The 26,424-nt window shown below is 58.9% G+C and overlaps 1 protein-coding gene across 2 annotated transcripts in view; it reads right to left on the bottom strand.

Annotated features, from left to right (window-relative positions):
• Positions 1 to 667: 667 nt before the first annotated feature.
• Prdm11 (PR/SET domain 11) overlaps positions 668 to 26,424 on the bottom strand; it is a 71,450-nt gene continuing 45,693 nt past the window's right edge. Inside the window, exons 5-8 of one of the 2 annotated variants that reach the window (XM_076844356.2) lie at positions 20,952 to 21,019; positions 8,255 to 8,442; positions 3,880 to 4,506; positions 668 to 2,832 (exon numbers count right to left, since the gene is read on the bottom strand). In XM_076844356.2, coding sequence (XP_076700471.2) covers positions 668 to 2,832; positions 3,880 to 4,506; positions 8,255 to 8,442; positions 20,952 to 21,019 — 3,048 coding nt within the window. Of the gene's footprint in view, positions 2,833 to 3,879; positions 4,507 to 8,254; positions 8,443 to 12,557; positions 14,570 to 17,056; positions 17,479 to 20,951; positions 21,020 to 26,424 lie in introns of those variants that run through there. The other variant, XM_076844357.2, reaches the window with a different exon arrangement.

Raw genomic sequence — 26,424 nt, 5'->3', positions numbered from 1 at the left:
GGACAACCAGGGAAGGGGGGTGACGGGGTGGGGGCGGGGTGGGTTCACAGTACGACCAACACCTGTGTTTGTGGGACAGCGAAGGAAATGAGTAAAACAAATCCATCACACTGAAGTCGGGTGGGGGAGGAGGACACCTCAACCCACGATGTGGGAGTCGGGGGCCCGGTTCAGCGGGACCAGAATGTCAACGAAGAAGCCAAGAGCCACCCCCCCAAACCCCACCATTAAACCCAACAGAAAAAATGGCGAGAACATAAACCCCAAGCCCAACCCAACTCACTCCACCCCCCAGTGGAGACAGGAACAGAGCAAGCTACCTAAAGGCCGTGACAGAGACCCGTCATTGAGCTCATGCGGTCGGTGACTGTCGGGTGGGGACACGCGGGGCCCAGCACATGCTTCTGTGAGTGGAAACGGGGGGCCACGTAGGTTCAAGCTGCCAAGTGTCGTAGACAAGCGTCGGTTTCCGACGTCATTCCTTCCTGAAAGCTCCTAGTAGCTTCCGGTGGACTGTCACCTTGGTATTTAAAAAATTTTCAGTGTGGGTTTTATATATATATATATATATAATATAATATAATATAGATTTATATAATATATCAAAGCTTATGAGTATAGGTTAAAAAAATATTCAACAGCTTCGTGGACTCTGCAGCCGGGCTCCCTACATGTCTGGGTAGAACTCGGACCCGTGGTCGACGGCCTGCAGCGCCGGCTTCTGCTCCAGGGCCGACATCCTGCTGAGGACCTCGGCCGACAGCGCGTAGCTGTTGCCCGACTTCTCCTCAAACCAGCTGTCCAGGGCTCGCTTGGCATCGAAGTTGGCGATGGGCGGTCCATTGACCGCGACGGTCAGCAAGTCGCTCAGCTGCTCCAGGGTCAGGCGGGAGCGGTGGTTCTTGCGGACCCTCTGGAGAGCGCTGCGGCCCTTCTCGCAGCAGGCGGTGGACGTGGGGAGGACCTTTAGGACCTGGATGATCTTGTTCAAGAGCGGGAACCTCTGCTTGTACTTGCAGATGTGGCTGATGAGGTCTTTGAAGCCGTTTTTGGTATAGTAATCGGCCTTGAGCTCCCGCCACTCCGTCAGCAGGCTGCCCCGCGGGTCCAGCCCCTCCTTGCCGAGGTCCCGGGAGAAGGTGGGGATGGCCTCCAGGTGGTCGAATATCTGCACCATGTCCTCCTTGCCGTAGCTCACGAGCTCCTCGCTGCTCCTGGGCCAGGCGGCCAGGTCGAACACCTGGCAGGCCTTCACGAAGATCCGGCTGCGGGAGTCGAACCTCTGGGCCAGGATGACCTGGGTCTTCTGACAGATCTTCTCCCTGATGGACTGGAACTTGGCCTCGGCCACCCTGAGGTTCTTCACGGCGATGCCGTTGAAGCTCTCCCGGAAGTTCTCCTCGAACTCCTGGAGGTACTCGCCCGGGGAGTCGGCCAGCCGGCTGATCTCCTGGATGGCCTCCTCGATCTTGTCGTCCACCTGGGACACCAGCAGGTACTCGCCCTGGAAGACGTAGGCCAGGCGCGAGAGGACGGCGATCACGTCCAGCAGGAAGTAGATGAGCTTGACCGACTGATAGTCCATGAGGAACTGCAGCAGGGCCAGGGCGATGGCCGAGGCGTCCGCCCGCTGCGTCTGGCTGCTGACGTCCTTGAGGTGGGCCACCACCTCCAGGTAGTCCTTGATGAGGGCGTTGAGGACGTTCTGCTCCCCGATGACCCAGCGCACGGCCCGGATGTCCCCCAGGAACTCGGTCTCCTCGCAGAGGGTGGCGGCCGTGGAGCGCAGCTCGCACAGGAGCCGGGGCGAGTAGCGGTAGAAGCTCAGCAGCTGCTTCAGGTTGTTCTCCAGCTCCTCCAGACACGGCAGCTCCTTCCCGCTGATGGCGTCCAGGATCTCCAGGTGGGGCCGGTGCACCATGAAGGGCAGGCACAGCAGCCAGGGCAGCGTCTTGCGGATGGTCATGAACATGCTGGCCCGCAGGCTGGCCGTGATGTTGGCCCCGTCCACGCCCAAGCCGACCGTTGGCTTCTCGTCCTGCAGCCGGATGCCCAGGGTGGTGAAGGCCCGGTCCAGCGCCTGGAGGTAGCTCTCTGTGCTGGAGAAGCCCAGCTCCTGCAGGGACAGGAACTCCGTGGCCGGGGGCCCGTCGCTGCTGGTGTACTGGACATACACGGCCACCGTGTCGGCCAGCAGGTCGTCGCTCTGCCCGTCCAAGATGATGCTGAGGCACGGGGACTGGCGGATGCGCTCCACCAGGTCCTCCCGCAGCGCCCGGGCGATGTGGTGGACCAGCACCTGGCAGTCGCCCTCGTTCATGTACTGGTCCACCACCTTGAGCTCGCACTTCCTCAGCAGCTCGGCCAGCGGCCGGAAGTCCAGGTAGGGCCTGCCCTCGAGGGCCAGGTGGTAGGCGGTGTTGAAGAGCAGGGTCATGTTGCGGCACATCTCCTCCGTCTTCTCGGGGTGCATGCGGAGCTTGTAGAGCTGCAGGCACTTCTTGTGCAAGTTGCTCTGACTGTGCAGCTTGATGGTGTGGATCTTGAACTGCTTGGAGCCGATGATGAAGGCCGAGGTGCGGGAGGACTGCACCGTGTATTGGCGGCACACGTGGCACCACATCTCGTTGAGGGTCGGGGAGTACCGCAGGAACCAGAACTTCTTCAGCCACTCCTGCTTGAAGCGCCGGATCCGGCGTCCGGTGGCGGAGGACATCTTGGACGGCTCGTCGGTCGTGGTCATCATATCGTTGGAGACGGATTCATCGGCCGAGTCGACCTCCTGGTCATCGTCCTCCATGATGGCGGGGCCAGAGACCATGCTCTCGGAGGCTGGAAAACAAATTCGAAAGAAGCACTTACACCCTGCGGCAAGAACGGGGTTCCCCGACAGCAACAGGAAACAGCGTCTAAAGGCGGGACCCCACCGCGGCCTGTGAGGGATGGAACCCCAGCCTGGAGTTCGCTTCCAAGCACTCTGTTCTCCACAGGTGACGCTCCCTCTTTGGGGATGTCCAGGTGGCTTTGGCCACCGCCCACCATGTTCCAGACTGCCCACCCTCTGCCCACCCGTGGGTGCTCCGTTCCCCATCAACGGAGAAGACAAACTGGAGGGGAAACTGTTGGGGCACCCCAAACAGCCCCAGGTCACCTGTGGAGGGCGGGGACTTGTGTGTCCTCCACTCATGAGGTCAGAGGAGGCCTGCTGCCCCGGAATGAAGGCCGCGTGGCTCTGGCCCCGTGTGATTTCAGGGTCAGAACGCGCTTGAGCTCAGATGGAGCTTCAGGACCTGCTCCACCTTGTTGGGAACTCGGGGCGGGGCTGAGGGAGGAGGCGCCCGCGCGCAGGCCACCCCGCTGCAGAGGGGCACTGATGACCCGGCCCGGTTCTCAACTAGCTCCACGAGATCCGAGCACCAGCACAGAAGGGGCAAAGCCACGCAGCTGGTCACCCTGGACCCCCAAAGTCCCATCCTCTGAAAATTCCAGGTGGGGAACTAGGACCAGGAAGGGAAGAGCAGACCCTGGCGGAGGACCAGGCCACGTTCCAGATGGAGATTGGGGGGCGTGCGGGCTCCCCAGAGGGACACCCTGCTGGGGCATGGAGGAGAGGAGCTGGGCTTTGGGTGGCACCCAGGGGGGCCATCAGAGAAAGGCAAAGGTCAAGAACACAGCACACGCCCCTCCTGCAGCGGAACGGCTTTTATTGACACAGAGCAGCACGCGAAGCGTCCCACCAGAGCCGCGACGGGCCTGCCATCGGCACCTGAGGACAGGGCGCCTGGGGTCCCCAGAGGACAGCTCCGACAGGCCCACGGCCCCGTCCACGCAGCCCCGTGTGCTCCTCCCTCGGCAACAGTGGCGTCCACACCCGCTTACCTGTGGGGTCCGAGAACTCTGGGAGCTCCAGCACCTGGGGTGGTAACACGGGGGGCTCTGGGAGCTTCCCCGACTTGAGCATGTCCAGCTCGGCCTGAAGCTCCCGCACCTTCCTCTTGAGGCGGATACAGTTGGGGCAGAAGGAGGTGGTGGGCAGCTCGTGGGCATCGGAGGCCAGGGAGGCCTCGGCGGGGCTGTCGGCCTTGAACGACGAAGGCTCCTCTTCCTCATCCTCCAGCGGGCCTGGCTCCTTGGCAACCCCCGGGGGGGTCTTCCAGTCCCCGTCCCCCTGGGTCCGGCCGACGCCCTGCATGCTGTGGGTCATGGCTGTCGCACACCGGCCATAGGCATCGTCCTGGTACTTGGGGACTTTCCTGATGACCAACGAGGTGCTCAGTGCCAGCTGGTGGGCCTCCACCTTGGCCGATTCCAGAGACGCCTCCAGCACGTCCTTAAAAATGAGGTCGATCTTCTTCTTCTTGGCCTGGGGGTGCACGTCCCCCTCATCCAAGCCACGCTTGTAGGGACTTTTGCCCTGTCTCAACACAGGGAGCTGAACAGCGCCCCTCAGGTCTTCTGGGGTGTCCAGAGCCTGCTCACACTTCTCCCTCTGCAACCTCTTCTCTCCTAGAAGGAAAACCAGGGTGTAAGGAAGTGGGGACAGCCCCCAGCCGAGAAACCAACAGAAACAAGGCAGACCTTCTGCGGGGTGACTGGCTCGCCCTCTGAAGGAGCCTCCTGGGGCAGGCGAGAGAGAAACCCGTTGGTGGGCAGAGGGGACTCGTCCTAGGACCCACAGAGCAGTAAGAACTTTTTTGAAAAAGCAGTTTCAGAGAAGCCTCGGGTGCGTAAACTCTAACTTACAAGTTGAGGGCGGTCTACGGGGAGGTAACTGTCTTCTTTCACAGGGACCTGCCGTCCCTGGGAGAGGAAGTCCCACCCGATCAAAGTGGGCCCCAGCCCCAGGCGCTTCCCCTCCAGCCCTCGCCATGAGAAGACGCTGCTTTGACTTGGTAAAAGGTTCACAGGCGACGCAGAGCCCTGCTCCTGCCTTCTCCGCGGCTTTCCTGGAGATGGCCCACTTAGGGGACAGTCCACCCCTCACTTCTGTCTCTGGTAACCCTCCGAGCAGCCAGAAGACTGGGAACGAGTGAGCAAGTGTGACCTGTGGTTCTCACTGATGACGCAGGCTGGAGCGGGGAGGACAGGACACCCACAGTTACTAAAGGCTCCAAGATGGCGGCCTCCGAAAAGATAAAGGACAAGGTAGTCCCAATGACCCAAAGCCATCTCAAAACACAGCTGTTTCCTTACCTGACACAAGAGGTCTATTTCTATCCTGTGAATCACTTCAGTTCTCTCTTAATCACGTTGGGATACTCGAACCCTTTGAGGGTTTCCCCATAGTAAGTTGTTTTAGCCTCATTCTTACCACACCCCGCAGCAGATTGTACGGACACAGAAGTGCTGATGACTGCTGAGGGGGAGATGCTCAGGAAACAGGAGCCTCTTCAGGCCCCAGAATGTTCCAACAGCTGTCTGTGGAGCTTAGAAATCTCAAAGGCTTCTTAGGCAGGGGCAGGGGCAGGGCCCTGGCTGACGTGACTAGGAATGGCTTGACCTGAATATGCACTGAAACCCGGCTTCTCGCGGAGGGTGGCAAGAGGCCGAGGGATCTCCATTCGATGTTCCACGCTGGGGCCGGTGACATGCCCTGCCCCAGGTCCAACGCCAGGTTTCCCACAGTGACCACCCAGAAAGGAGGGACCTCTCTGGATGCCCTGGTCATTCTCACGCGAATGCTTAGGGAACAGCGTGTCTCCAAGGCTCCCGGGACGGGGTGGCTCCCCTCAGCCTGCATCTCTCCATCAGCTGGGCTACAGAGCAGAGGAGAAATGGAGAGCGCGTGCTAGAGCAAGACCCAACACGCCTGTCTTGTGGATCAGAAAAAGCACTGGCCCTTTTGGAATATCCACACCTCCAGGGCCACCCTTCCCCCTTACCAGGGACCAGACAGACAGCCAACAGCTGGGGAGGTGGGCAGGTCCGGGCTGCAAGCCACCAGGGACTCCTCAGGCCCTCGTGGGAGGACCAAGCCTGTGCAACCTGCTGGGGCAAGCAGGAGGCTGCTCTGGCTTCAGGCCTTCACGGCCTTCACTTTGGCCAGAAGTGACTGTCAGACATTGTGAACTGGATTCCAAGATCTCCAGGAAATATGGAGGGGAGGGGGGCAACCCAGACCTCAAAGTAGATCAACCACTCAAAATCAATCAAAGAACTTTCTTGAACATGAGCATGAGATCCTTCCTGTCCTTCCGTGGTGACCACAGGGAACGACCGAGACTCTCTTCAGGTAAGCTGCGGTTCCAACAGTGTCCCTGCCCAAGCAGCACTCGTGACTCTGGCTCTGGCCTGACTGGCACATCACCCTCAGTGACAGAGCAAGCTCCTGCAGGGAGCGCTCAGCAGGGATCTCCTTCAAGAGCAGGACGGGCAGGGCCAACCTAAGCCACCACTAAAGGGCCAGGATCAGCCAAAGCAAAAGCTACAAAGAGACATCCAAATGCCACCAAGCTCCATGACTGGCCCCGAGGGCTCGGTTCAGGGCCGAGAACACCCACAGCTGTGGCCCTGTCCCACTGTGGCCTCAGCGTCCTCCCCGCTCCCCACTGCTCAGCCTGGCTGGCCGGACACTGCTTGCTCCTGGAGCTGCACCCGGCTCTGGACGTCCCCCTTCAAGTCTGTCTGCCACGCTTCCTTCAACCACCACTCCTGAGTGGTCCCCTTGTGTCCCAGCTCTCTGAAGATGGAGGTTGCAGCTTGAGGTGCTTTGGAGAGGTCACTGGGGGTGGAAAAGGACATTACACGTCCGGAAGAAGGTCCTGCCCAGGGGATGAGACCTGCATCCTCAACAGGACTTCCCTTGCTCTCCTCTTCTCCAGGTGGCATGACTCTTTGGAAACGTCTTGATGTCGTCATTCACTTCTTCTTTCGTCCATGCAGCAAAGAGTGGCCGAGGACCCGCTGAGTTTCACACACTTTTACAGGAGGTATCTCCGAGGTCAGGTGGATGCCACCGTAAAATCAGCCTGGGAGCATGCCTTCCCCAATAAAGTCAGCATGGCTTTCCCCCCAGTTCCAAAGAGGACGGGAATGTTCCAAGAGGTAAGAATGACTACCGGATCCCTGCTCACTGCCCATCAGTCACCAGGTACCTTTTACCAAGCCAGACAGCAGCTGTGCCCTCGGTTTCCAGGATTCGCATTGTTCTGATTTGTCTTTAAAGACCTCAAGGAGTCACCCGAGCCCTTCCCATCTGCTCCAACCATCTTCCCGATTGACAGACTTCAAATACGCGGCTGGTCAGAAACACGACCTGGTGGGGCTCGGGCACAGCCCGGGCTCCTGGCCCAGCTGGACTCTGGGCATTTGCATGTATGGCTTTGATGTAAGAAGGTCCCCTGGAGAGAAGGACCAGACTTGCTAGTTACCCTGGCCAGGCTGAGGGTGGGGTGAGAAGGTGCAGGGCAGGGCTGGGCAGCGTTTTAAACCACATTCAAAGGACTTGTTTACAGGGAGCCCGGACGACCAAGCCGCCGGCTTCCCAGGCCTGCGTCCCCTGCCCAGCCCTCCTGGACTCCCTCCGAAGCAGCTGTCCTTTTACATCAGCTCACCAGGTCGGCTGATCATGAGGCCAGCAGGAAGCGGGGACGAGACTGATTTTGTCTGAGAAGCCACCAGGTTAGAACTCAGCACCCGGAGTCACAGTTGTGGGACAGAAACCCAGGCTGCCCTCCCCAGCACCTGACCCAGGGTGAGTCACCGCATGTACTGGTGCCATGTGTGATGGGGTACTCGTCTACGTGGGGTTGTCACTATTAAAGGTTTGCGCTGGGGACCTCACCCTGCTCCACGCAGGTCCTCACTGGCTCCCCGGAACTCCCACCCCATGCTTGAGGGGAGGCTGCCCCAATCGTGAGGGTCCCCTGGGAGCATGTGGAAACCCAATTAGCCCTCGGTGAGCGTTTAGCAGATGTCGTCTGTCCTTGTGACTGCTGAGGTGTCGGCAGTGTGGCATCTTTTCGTCACTTTGAGCTGGGGATCGGGTCAGTGGATTAAGCCTCATCCCTTGGCCGTGGGGTCCTCTCTCCCCAGTGCTCTGAACTGTGCAGTCGGGGTTTCTGAGACCATCTTGCAGGGGAGGGGACACCCTGGGCGGTCACTGCGTGGCCTGAGCGCGGCCTGGTTCTGGACCATCTGAGGTCCTGAATGGCCCCGTCTTCCCGCGGCTGGGGCTTGAATCTGCGCCTCCTTGGTGTCCTCTGGAAGCCCCGGGGGCCCGCAGAGGCCAGGGCCTGGCCTCCCGCACACTCACCTCTGGCCAGGTTGCGGTGGATGGTCTCCTGGGACATGCTGTGCAGGCGCCTCATGTAGTCCTGGCTGTACCAGACCCGCAGCCGCTCCCCGGGCCGGATGTCCCTGCAGGCGCGGAAGTAGATGCGCTCGCCGTGCTGGAAGGCCAGCAGGTTCTGCTCCCTCTCCTCCCGGGAGATGACCACGTACCTGGGGGCAAGGGGAACAGGTGAGAACCGCCGCCGCCAGGGGAGGGCTGGGCAGGGCTGGGCGAAGGCGCGAGCGGTTAGAAATCGCAAGTTCACGGGCACCGGCGAGGCAGGTGAGGCAGCTGCCCTTCTGGGGAAGGGTCCTGTCCTGCAGGTGCTGTTCCTGGGACTTCAAGCACATCCCTGGGCCTCTAGGAATCCGTCCTCAGGGACGGTCAACAGCCCTGCTCTGCCTGGGTGCTATGGTGAATGGCAGATTGGGCAGCAGATTAAAGGAGCCTGGAACACATCGGCTCCTCCGCCCTGTCACCAGCGCGGGGATGTCACCCAGGGCAGGTGCCTGCGAGGCTAGCATTCTGTCACTGAGCTGCACCCCAGCTCTTTTACTGCAGGGGACCCTGACCCTCACAGGCCACTGATGGGAAGGGTGGGTTCTTGGGGCTGTTTTCAGTGTCTCACAAAACCTCGCAGAAGGAACCCACAGGGCAAGGGTGCCCAGGACCACATTCAGTAAATGTTAAAGACCCACAGTCTTTACAGAGGGTCCCGTGGGGACAGAGGAGGTAGGGGACAACGAAGGGTTAGCAAACACTGCTTAATCTAATTAAATGATTCAAGGTACAGAGAGTGAGGCTCCGAGAGGCTAAGTAACTTGTCCAAGGACACACAGCCAATAAACGGGAGGTGCAGCTCCGGGGGCCTGTGCTTTCCCACCGTCTCTATGGCTTCCACGTGGGCAGGTAAAGCACCGACGCGGCTTTAAAATCTAATAAAACAATAACACGCATATTGATACAGGTAGCAAGGAAGCCCTCCCCTCTGGGAAACAAACTGGCAACACAGACCCAAGGCAATAAGATGCACGGCAGGCGCGCCAACCTCCCAACCCACGACGCACGCGGCTCGCTCTTTACAAAAGTGCAAAAGCCCAAATATCTGAATTTCAAAAACCAGAGTAAATGAGGGTCCATTCCACGGTGGCATGCTACTCGTCCCCAGGAAAAAAAAAATGTTTGCAAAGAATCTTTTGTCACATGGCAAAACCGTGCTGATACAACGCAGAGCAAGAATAACAGGAGGGAGAGCTATTTATGTTATGGTTCCAATCATGCTTTAAAAACCGGCCCCTGTAAACTGCTTGCAGGACGCAGAGCCGTGTCCTAACAGTATGATCCGTGGTGATCGGATTTTGTTTGTAATTTTCAGTACTTTACAGGTTTCCTCCGTAAGGCGTCTGTTGTTTTTACTATTTATATCTCCCACGTAGAAAGAAAAAATATAGACAGATGCTCATTCCAGCAGTGGTGGTAGGCCCAGGGACCAGCAGCACTGAGGGTCTACACTAGAGATGACCCAGGGTCAGTGCCAGGAGCTTCACATCCATCCTGACCTCACCTAAGTCTGCCTTGGAGGTGGGCGTGGCCCTAGAAGGGGTCCACTGGACCCAGGGAACCGTCCACTCTGGCAACAGAACGTAGCACAGAACTCAGAGGAACCAAGAATGAGACAGAGGGAAGAGAAGGAAGAGAGCCCCGGCTTTGGCAGCTCTCCCCTTTGGAAGCAAGTCACAAGCTCCACCCTGGAGCAAGAACTTCATCTTGTCCAGGACCTGGGCCTCAGAGCTGCGAAAACCACATGGTTATCTCCACGCACCCAGCCTTGATGGTGTGAGCCAAGAACTTAGAGCCAAGAGGATCTGGGGCCCCGAGATGTCATCCCTGGTCACAGCTCCCCATCCGAATTCTCCAACGGCAGAGCCGTCCTTCTCTCCGTACGCGCCCACATTTTTTCCTGAATATATAAAATAATTTCCAGTCCCCAATTTAGTTAGACTCTGCAATTTGACCTCCAAAAATCATCAACCTAGTAGTTTGCACAGAACGCAAATGCAATAGCCCCGAACGTTTCCTTCCCGGCTGCGTGTGGAAGGCGACCCTCCATTCATCAAAGTCCCTGGGATCACAGAGCACAGGGGAAGGAGACCACTGCCCGCTGCTCCCCTCCTGCTGGATTCTAAACAACTTCAAGCTCGAAAGGACTCATTTCCCCATCACTCAACTTTCCAAGGAAAAGACAACCGAGGAACAGGTAGCAGGGATCAGGGATCCATTTATTCAAAAGAGCAACTTCTGGAACTTGTCATAAGGTTTAGGAAGATGCGCGTCAATCTCCCCTTCCATCCCCTGGTGCTTTTCTACCCAAGAACCAATGCTTCAACAGAGCATTGAGTAGATCGCAAGGTAATTTCAAAGACAGACCCCAGCGTGTTCCGCGTCTTGGGCTTGGTTTTAAACTTGGCATTTGAAATAAGACCTAGATGGCAGCTCTCGGTGAGTCACCACAACAAAGTCCCCTGCCAAGATGGTGCTGATATAATTTTCGAGGTAAATGAATCCCCTCGTTACGTCTGCCTTTTTAAGTATTCTGGGCTAATACCTAGTGGCCTGGTCCAGGCTCAGAGTCCCGCTGTCCCATCCCCAGGATGCAGGTAAGCAGGAGCCCTCCCTGCAGAGCACACGGCTTCCAGGGAGTGAAAGGTCTGCCATCTGAGCTGCCAGGCCACCCCCGTGTTGGAGAGGAGGCCTGAGAAGCAGGCGAGAGCTGCCCAGTCAGGGCTGTCGGGCAGGGCAGAGCTTACTGGCCAGCGGTCAGATCCCACAGGAAGACTCGGGCACCTCTGAAGCCGTCTAGGGGCAGGCGGGGGTTCTGGGTAGAACCCTTCATGCGGTTAATGGGTCCCTTCATCCCTGCTGGCGCTGGGTCCTGGACGGATGGGCACAGAGGCAATCCCCAGACCTTGCCCACCATGTCTTCTCAGGGCGCCATGGTTTCTAGCTGGGTCAGTTCCAACTTGAGAAAAATAACCCACCAGGCACCCCCTTCTCTAGAGGGGACCTGTGAAGGCAGGCTCAGCCCTGCTACTCCCTCCACGGGGCAGGCAGATCTGGCCAGGCCTGGGAGTGGGCCGGACTCTGTCCCCTGACATCAGGCCTCTGGCTGGGAGGGACCTTAGGTCCTGCACCCGCCCTCCAGGTGGTCACCTGGCCTTGGACAGCACACCTCCCAGCCCGCCTCTGGAGGCCACCTTCATGGTTTCCCGTTGGAAGCTGGAGCAGGCCCCAGCTCACGTCCAGCACACACTGTCCGCTTCCTCTTCCTGTTCTCACGTGCTGGCCTCCCAGGCCCCACCGACGTCAAGAAATGGGTGTGGCCATCTTTTCCATCCCAAACTGTCAAGAGTCCCCCCGCCCCGCCCGCCGGCCCTTCACTCCGACCTCCATTTCAGGTTTACTGCTTCCAACTTGTCCCCTCCTGACCCAGGGCCAGGGAGGAGCCAGCCAGTCACACTGACCGTGGGGTGGAGGGGGACCCCAGGCCCCCTTCCCAGCGTCTCTGCCCCTCCTGGAAGTGGGGAGCCTTATGTCCACGGCACCCTGCCGAGGAGGGTCAGATTCCAAAGCCAAAGGTCGTTAGGGTCATCCAGAAAAGGGGATTCCGGGTCAAGACCTGGGGACTCCTGCCTGGGGGAAGCCGTGGAGGGGCAGCAAGCCAGGGCAAGGCCCAGGCCACTGCCGAGGACACTCCGGGGGAGCCAGAGGAAGCCACTTCAGCCACTTTGAGAAGCCTTGGATCTGGATGTGCAGGGCCTCACCCCAACAGGCTCACAACAGGACCAGCAGGGACACGTGCCCCCGAGGTTCAGGTCTCAGGGTCCTGAAAGTACCCTGACGCTCTGGACTCTCCTGGCAGAGAGGAGGGGATCCTCCCTGGGAATCCTAACTCTCAGGGGACACAGGACCAAATCGTTTAGCACCGTCACACTTCAAGGTGCATCCCGATGAGACATAGCCAAAGGTGTCATAGGTGGGTGCCCTGCCTGCCTGACCTGGCTTCTGTCCCTGTCCCTGAAGGCCTCGCATGGGGCTGGGCACTGTCACCTGCGTGTGTGGAACCAGGGCGAGCAAGGGCCTCTGGAGCCCTCTCTCCAACAGGCTCTCCCCTGTCCCCTAAGCCCTGCTCTGGGGCCTGGAAGTTTCCACAGGAAGCGAAGAAAGAGAATACACAAAGAAAGACCCTGGACCCGGGTGTGTTCAGAGTGTGACATCGATTTCTTTTTATTGCCATCTTAACAAAAATGCTCGGGAGGGCAATCTTGGGGTCCAGCACGGGAGGGCAAAGCAATTCCAGGCAATGACCCAGCCCCTGGCTGTCGGGCAGAGAGCGTCCCGTGTGGGGACAGGAGCCCCCAAAGGACCACAGGGTGGGTGGGGCCGGGGCCCAGGGACGTGGCAGGCGCCCTGCACTCTCCCTGTGTGGGCCGAGCTGGGTCTGGGTTCACAGCAGTGCTCCAGGAAGGGCCTGGGCCGGCGCTGGTACAGCAAGCCTCCCAGCCCCGCGGTGGCTCTCGGGGACAGGGTGTGAGGTGGCGGGTGGGCAGAAAGAGCCGCTGGGAAAGGAGATCTCCCTCCCAGGCCAGGGAGCAGCGGGAAAGAGACAGAGCTGGGGAGCACCTGTCCCCAGCCACCTGCCCCTTCCCTCCCTAACACGAGAGCCCAGTGTCCCCACCCCAATGGGAACACGAAGCCAGAGCTGTGTGGCTGGTGCGAATGCAGCCCGAGCAAGCAGAGGCGAGGCATGCTGGCACGTGGGACGGGCCCGGATCTGCTGGAACCAGAGGCTGGGCTGCCTCTCCCTGGCCCCTGGCGGTGGGCATTAGGGCCAGGGTGTGTGGTAGACATGCCTAACACTGCCACCACTCTCCAGACCCACCAGAGGAGACAAGGCAGGCGCAGAGGCCAGGCAAGGAGCAAGCTCCCTGCTCCCCGACTCCAGATGTGGCCTCTGGACAGGGGAACTGGACAAATGCACAGTCCCGGCCTCCCACCAACAAGCTGTGTCACTTGTCATCTACGAATGCACACGATAAAGAGAATGACATCCGACTTAGCTGCTTCTCAGGCTGTCCTGAGCACGCCCTGAGATCACATATATCTGCAGGTGCAGGAAGAGCATCAAGTGCTCCAAGAACGTAAGATAATCTCCCTGACATCACCCGGTCTCCACCCGACTCCACAGAAGGCAAGCACAGCAGCTGAGCACGCGCACTGCACGAGAGCAAGCCAGGGCCAAGGCAGGGTGCCCCCGGGCTCAGAGCCCTTGTGAGGTCAGGACAGACTCACCTGCCTGTCCTCCGGCCACACCCACTAGGAAAGCAGCAGGATCAGGGACCCGGAGGTCATGAGGTTGAGGCAGAGCCCTGAGGCTGGAAGCAGGGGTTTCCTTGGGATGCCCCCCTACACTCACGCCCCCTCCCCGCCAGGCCGCTGCCACCAGATACCGACCAGGAGGAGGAGGCGCCTCCGGGCCAAGCAAGCAGAAAGCGGGGGCTTTTCTTGGACGTTGAGCCTCTGGCAAAGAGGAGGGAGGGCCGGACACAGGCCCCCAGAGCATGGGGAGCGGCCTGCACTCGGCGACGGGGGACAGCGCCCCGGAGTCCTACAGGGGTCATGGGTCTCGAGGCCAGACGCCTCCCTCCATCTCCTCCTGGCACAGGCTGGCGGGCTAGAGGCTGCGCTTTCTCTTCCGAGACCTGGTAGTCCGAGTGGGGGCTGGTGCTGGGGGAGCTTGTGGGGGGTCCGGCGGGGGCGCCTGGGCCGGGAGCGCAGAGCCTGTGGGGGCCGCCCCTTCTGGCCCCTGCCGTGATGCCTGGACCCCATCCCGGATCTCTGCCAGCGTCTGGCACATCTGACCGACGTGGCCGCTCAGCTCGGCCAAGGCCCGGCCGATGACGTGCATGCTGTTAGCCACGTCCTGGTGCGCGGCCACCAGCTCCTGGCAGAGCTGCCGGAACACCTCGGTCTGCTGGGCGTGGACGTGGAGGAGCTGCCAGTCGAGGCCCGGGGTGGGCGAGCCTGGGTGTGGCCGTGGGGTCCTGCGGGCGGCCTGTGCCTGGGGCGGGGTGCGGGGCAGGGCCTCCGGCTTGGGGCCCAGAGTCTCGGACTGGTCTGAGGAGGAGGAGGAGCGCAGCAAGGTGGGCCTGGCCAGGGGGGCCTCTTCCTCCGGAGACCGCTGCAGAGGCAGCCGGAGAGGCTGGCGCGAGGGCCCAGGCACCTCCTCATCTTCATCGTCTTGGGGACAGAAGCAGAGAAGGAAAATGGTTACCACAGGGAGAAAGGGGCGGCGCTGGGCGTGGACTCACCGTGAAAACCCCCAGGCACCCCCCTGGCACTCCCCAGCCTAAACACCCACCCACGGGAAGGGCCTGGTTCCCAAGCCGCCGAGCCAAGGGCAGGCACCCAGGGAAGGATACCATTGCTGCCCGTGACAATAGCCGCATTCCAGGGAAAGAGTCCAGTCCCGGTGACAGCAGTCAGCCCAGTGGCTGGGGACCTCGGCCCTGTCACTTCACCTCTCTGAGATTCGCTGGCTGCAAAGTATCGCTGATGACCTCTCTGCCCACCTATAGCCCCTGGGCCACCCGCTGGCTCCTTGAAGATGCAGGCGCTGCGTAGAGCTGAGCGTGACCTGCCAAGGGCACCATTGTGCTCCGAGGGGAGTGCCAGTCTCCTTGAGGCCATTGCTGAGTTGCTTGGGGCCACCTGGTGGCCTTGCTGAAATCTGCAGCCTTGGATCACGGCCGGGCGCCCCAGGCCCAGAGGGAGGGAGGGGTGGTAGGGGTGGGCAGAGCAAGCCACCGCCCTGACACCCCTTCCCTCAGGGTGGCAGCCAGGTCAGGCCTACGGCGGCCCCACCCAAGATGCTTGATCATGCAGGGACCGTCAGACAGACGGCTCCCCACCGCCAGACACAGGGAGGGGACCAGCCCCTGTACATGCAGGTCTCCGCTTTCAGGTGACAAGGGCTGACTCCATGACAGAATGAAAACATGACAGGCCGACCCTACTGTCCCCCAAACCCTCCCTGCCTGTGCCCAGGGGGCTCCATCCAGAACCAGCCCTGGGAGACAGCAGGAAGGACGGGTGGTCCGGCTGGTCCTAAGGTTGGTCCTGCTCCCAGGGGTCCCAGGGTCTCACTGGAGCCACCACAGTAAGAGCCCAGTGCCTCGCAGTCCCATTAGGTGGGACAGCAGTCACCCCTGGAACCCTAGAAGGGGCGAGAGGGCGTGAGGCCCATTGTGGGGGGCCTCAGGCCGCGGAGCCCCTGGCCAAGGAGTACCTGCTGGTCAGGGGTGGGGGCTTCTGCCCGTCCAGGTTACTTTAGGTCTCCGGAGGGGTGAGCAGGGCAGGATTCGGGACTGGGTTTTACTGAATGTTGGGCCCCCATTTTCTCATAATTGGGTGGGATCACGCAGGACTGGGGGAAGCCTGGTTCAGGGCTCTGGCAGACCCAGGTTCCAGTCCTGGGTGATGACACCTCGGGCCACCTCCATTTCCTTGTCCGGGTGACAGGGAGATTAGACCATCTCCACAGGCCTGTCCAGTCCTGAGAATCTGACTCTGTGAACGGCCACCTGTCAGGAGCCCCAGCCAAACAGGAAATGAGCAGATCCCCGTGACCAGGGGCCTGGGAAGGGGGGCGGGACTCTCGGGGACCCACCTTCCCGCTGGCTGTCTGGGGCTGCCTGTTCCCGGCCTCCAGGGACTGAGTGGGGGCGGGGCAGACGGTGCAGAGGCAGGGGGAAGGGTGAGCACGGAGGGGCCCCAACCAGAAAGAGCCCCAGGGTCCTGGCCTTGGGGTCCACCAGACGCAGGAAGCAGAGGGGAAAGGCAGGGGGCAGAGGGAGAAGGGGGCGGGGCGGGCGCAGAGGAGTGTGCCTGGGGTGGGTGCAGGAGCGAGGGCGGGAGGGGACGGTGGGCAGCAGGACGCAGAGCCAGAGAGAAGTGCACGAAGGCCGCGGGGCACAGGAGACAGGAGGGGACGGAAACAGTGCAACTGGCCCAGGCACAGAAAGGAGCTGCCCCTCCGGGCCTGGGCCTGCCTGCGGCCGCCCAAGTCCCCACCCCGCCCCTCGCCTGCGACGCTGGGGCTCCCCTGGCTCCTCCGTGTTCCGGGACAGACGTGGCTCGGACGTGCCAAGAGCCTTCCTGATTCGGGGCCTCGTACATGCTGTTCCCTCCCGGCCGAGCTCTCCGCCCGGGCCCTCACCCGGCTGGGGCTTCTTAACTCTTACGTGCCCCTGGCCGCTGAGTCCCACTGTCACTTCCTTAGGGGGCCTTCCAGCCCTCTGGAGCCAGGTGCCACCGCTCCTTACCCTCAGACGGGCCAATTCATCATTTGCAGGGACAGACACACCATCAAAGGCAGGGCTGGGGGGAGGGGTAAGAGCCCAACCTCAGGGGACCTGGAGCCGGGCAGCCCCTGTGACTGCAGGGCCTTGAGGTTCCCCTGTGCTCAGGGTCTCCTGGACACAACAGCCTTCGTCCCTTCCTTCCGGTCACTCCTGCAATGGTTTAACTCAAGCTGCTGAGTCCCCCATGTCCAGGAGCTGCCCGAGGGCGGCTGCCAGCACAGTCCAGGCACAGAGGCGGATGCACAGAGGGAGAGGAGGCGGGCGGAGGTGGACATGGGAAGAGTGGGCAGACAGAGGGACCGGGAGTTCACGAGCAGCCCCCCCGCTGGCCGGCGCAGGAAGGCAGAGGGGACGCGATACTCACAGCTGGTCGAGGGGCTGTCGGTGCCGTCCAGTTCCGCCCCGGGGAAGCCGTGCCCGGAGCGGGCAGTGCGCAGCGCCGACTGGATGGCCCTCTCGTGGGCAGTGAGCATGAAGGCAGGGGCTCGGCCCCCAGCCCCGGGGCCCGACAGGGACTGCTGCATGAAGGCCAGCTTGTCTCTGGTCCTCCGCTTCATGTCATCCCATCTGTGCTTAACGTCCTTGATGGAGCGGGGGACCTGGCTGGCGGAGGTGACTTTCCGAGCTATGCCTTCCCAAATCTTGTCCCTGTCGGCATGGGACAGCCGCATGGTCTCCCTCCCAAAGAGAAGTGCTTCGTGGTGGGTCACCTCCGTGACCAGAATGTCCAGCTCCTCCTTGGAGAACTTGGGCTTCCTCTTACGCTCGGCCAGGGGCGCCACGGTCCTTGGGTTGAATATCCCACAAAGCACAATTGGGTAAATGACCGTCAAGGCGGGTGGGCGTCCTCCTTCCTAATGCGGCCCCAGCTGGGGAGCCAGGAGGCACCTGGGACAACCCAGCCCGCGCCCTCCTCCTACTGAGAAGTCCCTTCCACTCCTCCTTGGAGGGGGGCGGGCAGGAGGAAGAGGCGCAGGTCAGGCGGTGGGAGCCCTGGGCAGGTCCGCGGAGCAGGCCCGGCCTTGCCTTTGGCTAGCAGCGAGTGCCGGGGCGGTGCAAGTTCATGTACCCTTTCCCGCCTCCCTGTCCCCATCCAGAAGGGCAGTACCAACACACCAACTCCTCAGGCTGGCTCTAAGGGGGAGGGTACAGTGATATAAAAGCATCCTAAAAAGCCTATGAAAGGAATAAAGAGTCCTCAGTGGGGTGGGGGCTGCACCACTGACCCTGCAAAGTCAAGTTTAAACGGGGCCATGCAGGGGTGTGGAGTGGCTTGGAGGGCCACTGTCCACATGGGCTGCCGTGGCCAGGCCTCAGCTGGTGCTGCCCATCAACAGGTGTCACCACAGAAAGCTGATTCCATCCCGTGTGGCTCACCACCCCTCTGCCATCTGCCCCCTCCCGTCCCCACTTCTGTGTGTGCAGAAACAGAGCCACCTCCCGCGGCTGCACCGCCAGCTGTGTCTCTTGGGGTGGCTGCTGTGGCTTTCTGGTTGGATTTGAGGAGCTCATGAGCACCCACTGGGAGATGAACTGCACTCTGATGGACACCAGGGGTGACCTCAGCTTCCGTCTCCACAGGGCAGCCAGGGGCACCAGGAGGGGGCTCCGCGGAGCTCTGCCGTCTGGTCTGGCACCTGCTCTGCTCTTGAAACGCAGCTTCTCCACCTGTAGCTCTGCCCCCGCTTTACCTGCTGCTACAAGGTTGGAAAGGTCTACCCGAGAGGGGACCCAGGGCACAGAGGGAAACCTGGGCCCGAGTCACTCCTCCGCCTGCAGCATCAGCTGAGAGACCGAGGGCGGCAGCCTCACCCCCACCCTGCAGCACACCAGGCCCTGCAAGCTGCAGAGAGGCAGGCTGTGGTCCCCAGGCCAGGACAACGGCAGGGCACAGGCTTGCACTACGCAGACCTGAGACTAGAGGCTGAAGTCTCCTTGGCGGCCACAGGGCCTCTGTACAACCAGGAGGACCATCCCAGGGCCACTTCCCAGGGCTGTCAGGAAGCTGTGACGTGGCTTCTTGATCACACCACTACAGGCATTTGGGGCTACGGATATTCTTTGATGGTGGAGGGGCTGCAAACGTAGAGTGTTACCGCCACCTTTGCCCCCTTCGGCTTCTACCCGATGCAACCAGTGGCACCCACCCAGGACGCTGCGACTGCCAGAATGACTCAGGCACTGCCCAGCGCTCCCAGAGGGGCATGCAGCCCTTGCTGAGGGCCCTGCACACAGCCCCTGGCACAGGGGGCCACAGGGTCAGTGCTCCTAGCCTGGACACCGGTTCCCTTCCTGTCCCACCACTTACTTCGTAGACTCCCCTGCGTTCCCTCAGCCCCGCGCCCCAGGCCAGAGAGTGCAGTCCAGAGCACCGCAGACGGAGGAGCTGCCCAACGCGGCTGATGCACAACCAACCCCAACTTGCCCTTGAGCTGAGGGCCCTCCAGGGGACCAACAGGCACCATTTTGGTCAGGACAGGGCACAACCCATGGCAGAGCCCACCCGGCCAGGGCCCACACAGCCCGGGGAACTGGCTCAGCCTGGCTCCTTATGTCCAGAGCCACAGCTCCAGTCCCTCTGCTAGTGACCGGTTCTGGGCCCCGGTTTGGCCATTGTGGCGTGAAGACCCATGCAGAGCCGTGCTCCCCACCCGCGCCCTCAGAGTCACTGCGGAGAGCCTCACCAAGGCCCGGCCACGCTGGCCGCAAGCTCCGAGCTGGAGCTCCTGGAACCCGGACAGCGGAGGCAGCCTCCTGCCTGGGACACCTGGGCCGAGCCTCCGCCCCCGCTTCCTGTTGCCTGGGGCCACTGCACTGACGGGTGGAGAGCCCAGTTAGAGGCAGGCGCTGCTGTCTATGGACAGCCTGTTCGAATGGCTCATGCCCACTTGCTCACAGTGTCCCCAAAGTCCTGGCCACTTTAGGCCCCTGTCAGAGGCCTCCTTCTCTCCCACCTGGGCCCTAGCAGCACAGTGAGAGTCCACGCAATAACCAGGCATGGCACCAGGTGTGGGCCCGGGGAGGGCCACGGGGACAGGCCAGGCTGGGCCACCCCAGGTGCCCAGCGCAGGGTCCGAGGGGAAGCGGGTGTTCCGCATGCGGCGGGTGAAGCCCATGTGTGTCCTGACCTGGACCCGGGGTGGGGGAAGGCGGCAATTAGGACTGCAGACCTACTTCTTGGGCCACTTTCAGGGCAATGGCTGACCAGGTCTGGGGGGGAGGGGGAGGAGAGAGCTTGTCCCCACACACAGCCTGGACATCTGCCTGTCTGCGGCGACCCTGCTTCTGCACCTGGTAAGTGGCAGTAGGAGCAGCTTCCCACCAGGAGAGGGTGAGCCCTGGGTGCTCTGGGGAGAACGGTGGCTCTGCTGCCTGGGAGTCTCTGACAGGAGGACAGGGTCAGTCAGGCCGTCTGGGGGGACACCAGGCCCCCAGCGTGACTCCCCAGCCCCAACTAACCTCTCATCTGCTTGTGACTGTCACAGTTTAAATACAGCACCCCCCCACGTTGGTCCCTAACTGCACCGTCCTCCTCCACCCACAAGCCTCCAGCACCCATGGGTCACCAGGCCACACAGACACAAAGAGAGGGCGTCACATCCAGATGTAGTGGGTCCCGGGGTCCAGCCACAGAGGGCCCCTGTTCGCCCACCCAGACCCACATCCCTGTTCACTGTCCTGGGGTCCCAGAGAGAAGCCCCCACGGAAGTGAGAGGCCAGCCTGCTCCCCTGCCCACCACCCACGGCAAGGCCACCAAGGCCAGTGCTGAGCCCAGGGTCCCAGACTTGGCTGGGATGGCCTGGGCAGTCTCCTGCTCTCTCTGGCGAGCCTTTAGGACCTTTCTGAGTCACACACTGGCCCAGGGTGAAACCACTCAAGCCCAGCAGCAGGCATGGTGGACATCAGGGCCCGGCCAGGAGCACCATTGGAACAACCGCTGGCCCGGCGGCTGGAGTCCCGCACCCCTGCAGCAGCAGCCTGCCCTGGGAGACAGCGCCACGGTCCCTCCCCAGGAATGCTCCCAGGAACCTGGGGCCCTTGGAGTCCCTGCAGCCTGCTGGCCTGGCCACGGTCCTCCTCTGGGCCCCCTCATGGAAGCCGGGGACCAGGAAGGTCACGGAGGCTGGACATCTCCCATGCTCCGCACACAGCAGTCCTGGAGGCCTCGGCCTCTGGAGACCCCATGGTCCCAACACGCCACCCCGACCTCCTCTCGGGAGGCCAGTCGGCCTCCCAGAACACAGCAGAGGGGACTCACCTCATCCAGTTGGCCTTGGTCTCATCCGACCCATCTATGGACTTGTAGCGGCTGTTCTTGTCCACAATCTGCAAGACAGAGGGACAGTCTAGAAGGGCCCAGGGTCACCTCCCTCTGTCTGCCATTCCCCCACAATGTCCCCAAAGCCACAGGACTGAAACCAAGCTAGAGTCCAGGATTCCTGCCACCTACCTACCCTCTGCCCATCCCATCCCCCTAGAGGATGGAGGACACACACACACACACACTCACAAACACATAAACACACACACATGCACGCTCACAAGTACACACACATGTGCACGTGCACACACACATGCACACTCATAAGTACACACGCATGTACACACAAATACATGCACACTCACAAGTACACACATGTGTGCATGCGCACACGCACACATGCACACTCACAAGTACACACGCATGTACACACAAATACATGCACACTCACAAGTACATACACATGTTCACACACATAAACACACACATGCACACTCACAAGTACACACTCATGCACACTCACAAGTACACACATGTACACACAAATACATGTACACTCACAAGTACATACACATGTTCACACACCCATAAACACACACACTCACACACACATACATGCACACTCACAAGAACACACTCGTGCACTCACAAGTACACACACATGTACACACACATACATGCACACTCACAAGTACAAACACATGTTCACACACACATAAACGCACACTCACAAGTACACACTCATGCACACTCACAAGTACACACACATGTACACACACATGTGCACACACATGCACACTCACAAGTACACACTCATGCACACTCACAAGTACACACATGTACACACAAATACATGTACACTCACAAGTACATACACATGTTCACACACCCATAAACACACACACTCACACACACATACATGCACACTCACAAGAACACACTCGTGCACTCACAAGTACACACACATGTACACACACATACATGCACACTCACAAGTACAAACACATGTTCACACACACATAAACGCACACTCACAAGTACACACTCATGCACACTCACAAGTACACACACATGTACACACACATGTGCACACACATGCACACTCACAAGTACACACTCATGCACACTCACAAGTACACACATGTACACACAAATACATGCACACTCACAAGTACATACACATGTTCACACACCCATAAACACACACACTCACACACACATACATGCACACTCACAAGAACACACTCATGCACTCACAAGTACACACACATGTACACACACATACATGCACACTCACAAGTACAAACACATGTTCACACACAAACACACACATAAACGCACATATACATGCACACTCACAAGTACACACTCATGCACACTCACAAGTACACACACGTGTGCACACACATGCACACTCACAAGTACAAACACATGTTCACACACATAAACACACACATACATGCACACTCACAAGTACACACACACATGCACACTCACAAGTACACACACATGTACACACACATACATGCACACTCACAAGTACACACACATGTACACACATACATGCACACTCACAAGTACACACACATGTACACACACATACATGCACACTCACAAGTACACACACATGTACACACACATACATACATACATGCACACTCACAAGTACACATACATATAATCTGGGAGGCTCCTGCTCCCCAACCTCCAAAGACTCAGGAGCCTGGGGGTCGGAGCGGGACCCTTCTCTTCAGTCATCTTGCCATCGCTCCTGAGCATCAGAGTCAGGGCAGGGTGTGGGATTCTAGGCTGATTGGGTTTTATCTTCTAATCCAGAAAGATTAACAAAAGACTGCCCTGTGGTCACCTGCAACCTTCTGTTCCCCTGACGTGGGTCCTTTGTGGATAATCTGTCCGTGGTAAATGTAAAGATTTTCCCTTTGTTTGTGATTCATGCCATTTTGCTCTGTGGGTTATTTTATAAAATCTTCAACTTGAGGAGCATTTTCAAACAAAGACTTAATATCTCTTTTGATTTTGGAAAATTCTCAGCCATTAAACTTTTGAGAACTCAACTTCTCAGTCATTTTTCCAGGCCCTTCTGGTAGAGTTTCTACTAAACACACATGGGAGCAGTTCACTTCCTTTTCATATTTTCTTTCCTCTTTGTCTTTCAGGGAAGATTCCTGAGAACTCTCTTCCCATCCACTGATTCTCTCTTTGGCCGTGTCCAGTCCCAGGTTCCTCTGACCTCCTAGGTCTCCCTTCCTCCCTTGGCTTCTCTTTTTAATGGGTACCTTTCAGTCCATGGATATTTCCCATTCGCAGGTTTTGCAATGGTTCTTGTTCAAATCCATCTTTCTCTTTCATCCTGCCTGTTTGGGTTTCATGAGGACCTGCTCCTTCCTCTTCCTCTCCCCACAGCCTGAGCTGACAACTGAGGGGTGTGGCACAGGAGCTACATCAAGGCTGGTCCCCAGGGCCTCCTGAAGCAGGGCTCACTGCAGGCCCCTGACCAAGCCCGAATCCCTGCCCAGCCCTCTAACTGACCTGGGGATTCCTCTGCCCTGCTCTGCAGCCAACTTTTCTGGGGTGAACTTTAACCAGGGTCACTCCCACACCTAGAACCTCTTTTTCATACTCTTAAAAAACAACAATCAAAACATTTCGGTCATTCAGAACTGATCAAGAATAATGCAGCTGACAGCCGGTGTCCGTCGGTGAGGGCCACCAAGAGTCACACCGACTGTCTTCACCTCAGATCTTTCTCTCCTTAGGATCCACGACAATCCCAAGATGCAGCTGAAGACCTCTGCCTCCCTCCAAACTATCCTTCTTCCCTCCCCGCTCCAGGGTGGCCACCCGTCCTGAAGCTGGCGGGGAGTCTTCTCATCTCTAGTTCACAAGGGTTTTTCTAAGAATAATGTACAGTACTGTTTTGCGTGTTTGGGGATTTTACAGAAATGGCACTAAAGTGAACACACCCTTGGATAAACTTTCTCCCACCAAGCCATCCAAAGCTTGGATAGAAAGATACCAAGTCCCTTTTTATCTCTTGGGTCTCAGATTGTGTCACAGAATAAGCCTTTCCTGATCTGACCCTGATGGAGGTTTTCCCTGCACACCGCCCCCCACCCCAGCTTTAGTTGCATGGCATCTCGCTAATTTTTTTTTTAAAGCCCTAACGACATGGATGGTCAAGTCTATCTTTCCGTTGATTTGGTAAAGGGCCATCTCCTTCGCCAGACCCAAGCCAGAGAGACAAAGCTCATGGTTCTCCCACTCACATGGTCACCCAGCTGGAATGGAGGGGGAATGAATGAATGAAGAGCCTTTTAAATAAAAAGCAAGTCAAAGAAAAAAACATATACTATTAACATTTTGTTAAGAAAGAAAACAGCCAGGCGCCGTGGCACACACCTGACATCCCAGCGGCCCAGGAGGCTGAGGCAGGAGGATCATGACTTCAAAGCCAGCCTCAGCAACTGACAAGGCACTAAGCAACTCAGTGGGACCTGTCTCTAAATGAAATCCAAAACAGGGCTGGGGATGGGGCTCGGTGGTCCAGTGCCCCTGAGTTCAGTCCCTGGTACCAAAAAAACAAAAAGAAAAAAAAAAGAAAGAAAGAAAAGAAGAGTGGCGTGCGAAGTCAGTCTGTGAGCCACTGGTTACACGTAGCCATTATTAAAGGCTGAATGATAAAAAATTACAGTTCAATAAATTACAAATTCTTTAAAGGTGACATTCAAATCTTACCACTTGCCTGTTGTGTTCTACATTTCACTATTTTCCGTATCACTAGTGCTTCTTTCTGGGGTTCTACGGTCTTGGTCCCCAGCTTGGTACTGTTGGAGGAACTCTTAAGAGGCGCCACCTCGTGGGAGGTCTTCAGTCCCCTGGGGTGCACCCAGAGGGGGAATGTGGGACCCTGGTTACTTCCTCTCTTTGCCTCTGGCCACCATGAGGACAGCAGCGCGCTCCACCATGGGCTCCACATCCTGAGGTGTTTCCTCACCACAAGCCCAGAAGTGATGGTTTCCAATGGCCACAGACCAAAACCTCCAAACTCATCAGGCAGAACAAACCCTTCCTTCCACAGTGCTAGCTCGCCGGTGCCTCTCACTTCCTTTAAAGCCCTAACTCCAGTGAGCATTTTCAATGATGATGGTGTTTATCATCTTTCTGTTGATTTGGAAACAGACTGTCTCCCTCACCAGATAAGTTGATGATCTCAGGTAGTTTGTTACAGTCACAGAAAGCTGACTGACACATGTGCTCCTCAGAAGGGCACGAACACCGTCTCTGTACCGGGGGAATACGGTCTGCTAGTTCTGCTGCACATTCCTTCCTGACTCCACGTTCAGCAAGTTCATGTTGCGTAGCTGGAAATCCACCACACTGGGAGCATGCACACCACGAAAATCGACACCTATGTCCCCACCATCACCAGCAGGTTGTCAGACATTTTCCAGCACACCATAATACACACATGTATGTGTGTACGACACACACACACGCATCTGTTTGCAGTGCAGAGGATCGAACCCAGGGCCTCATGCATGCTAGGCAAGTGCTCTACCACTGAGCCGCACCCCAGCCCAGATCCCTGTGTTTGCACGACACCAACCGGAGGAGAGGGGGCAGGGGGTGTGTCGCTCTGTTTGCCTGCGGCTCTGAACTGCCTTGTGTTATAAAATCCCAGAAAGATGGAGGGGCAAGACGTGGAGCTCTGGCTCCCCTCCTCCACAATCTCCCCAGACACATGCTAGTCTGCAGGACCCTCCTGAGGGGTCCCACGGAACCCTGTCCTTTGCCCTCACGTTGACCACCCTACGTTGTCATTTTCGGGTCACCTCTCTCGTCTGGGGAAAGAGAAGCATCTCTGGTTGCCACAGCCCGCAGGGGGAGCAGCTGGCGTAGCGAGGGCCCGGAGCCCGGGGCAGCAGCTAGAACCTCAGCTCCAGCACTCAGAGCCCAGTGGCCTTGTCCAGGGCCTTCCCTGGCCCTCGGTTTCCTCACCTGCATCGTGGGGTGAAAGCCATCCCTGCAGCATCACTGTCACCACTGGCCCGGAATCTCGATGCCAGTACCAATGCAAGGGTCCCGCTGGACACTGTTGATTCTGGGTGGGGCAGGCCTGGGGGTCTGTGACCACTGAGGTGGAACCTGCCTCTGCAGCTCTGCCCGGGGAGGGGCTGAGAGGGACACGGCGGCTGCCTTGGGCCTGTCCCGGGTTCCGGCCGAGGCTTCCTGAAGCTGTTTCTTGGCTTATCTTTGTCACCAATCAGGGGTTCCTCTAATGTCATGTCCTGTCACTCCACGGAGGCCTCTGGGACAGCAGCTGCAGGCTCTGGGGACAAATGGTCTCCAGGAAGAAGTGTCCCTGCCTTCACAGTCCAGTGGGACACCAAAGAGAGGCCACCGAGGCACTGCACGGTCAGGAATCGCGAGGAGGGGGATGTGGGTTGTG

Source organism: Callospermophilus lateralis, chromosome 2 (assembly GCF_048772815.1).
Source record: "Callospermophilus lateralis isolate mCalLat2 chromosome 2, mCalLat2.hap1, whole genome shotgun sequence".
NCBI classification, from domain to species: Eukaryota; Metazoa; Chordata; class Mammalia; order Rodentia; family Sciuridae; genus Callospermophilus; species Callospermophilus lateralis.
Note: the sequence above shows the minus strand (reverse complement) of the source record. Positions and strands in the feature narration are given on the sequence as shown.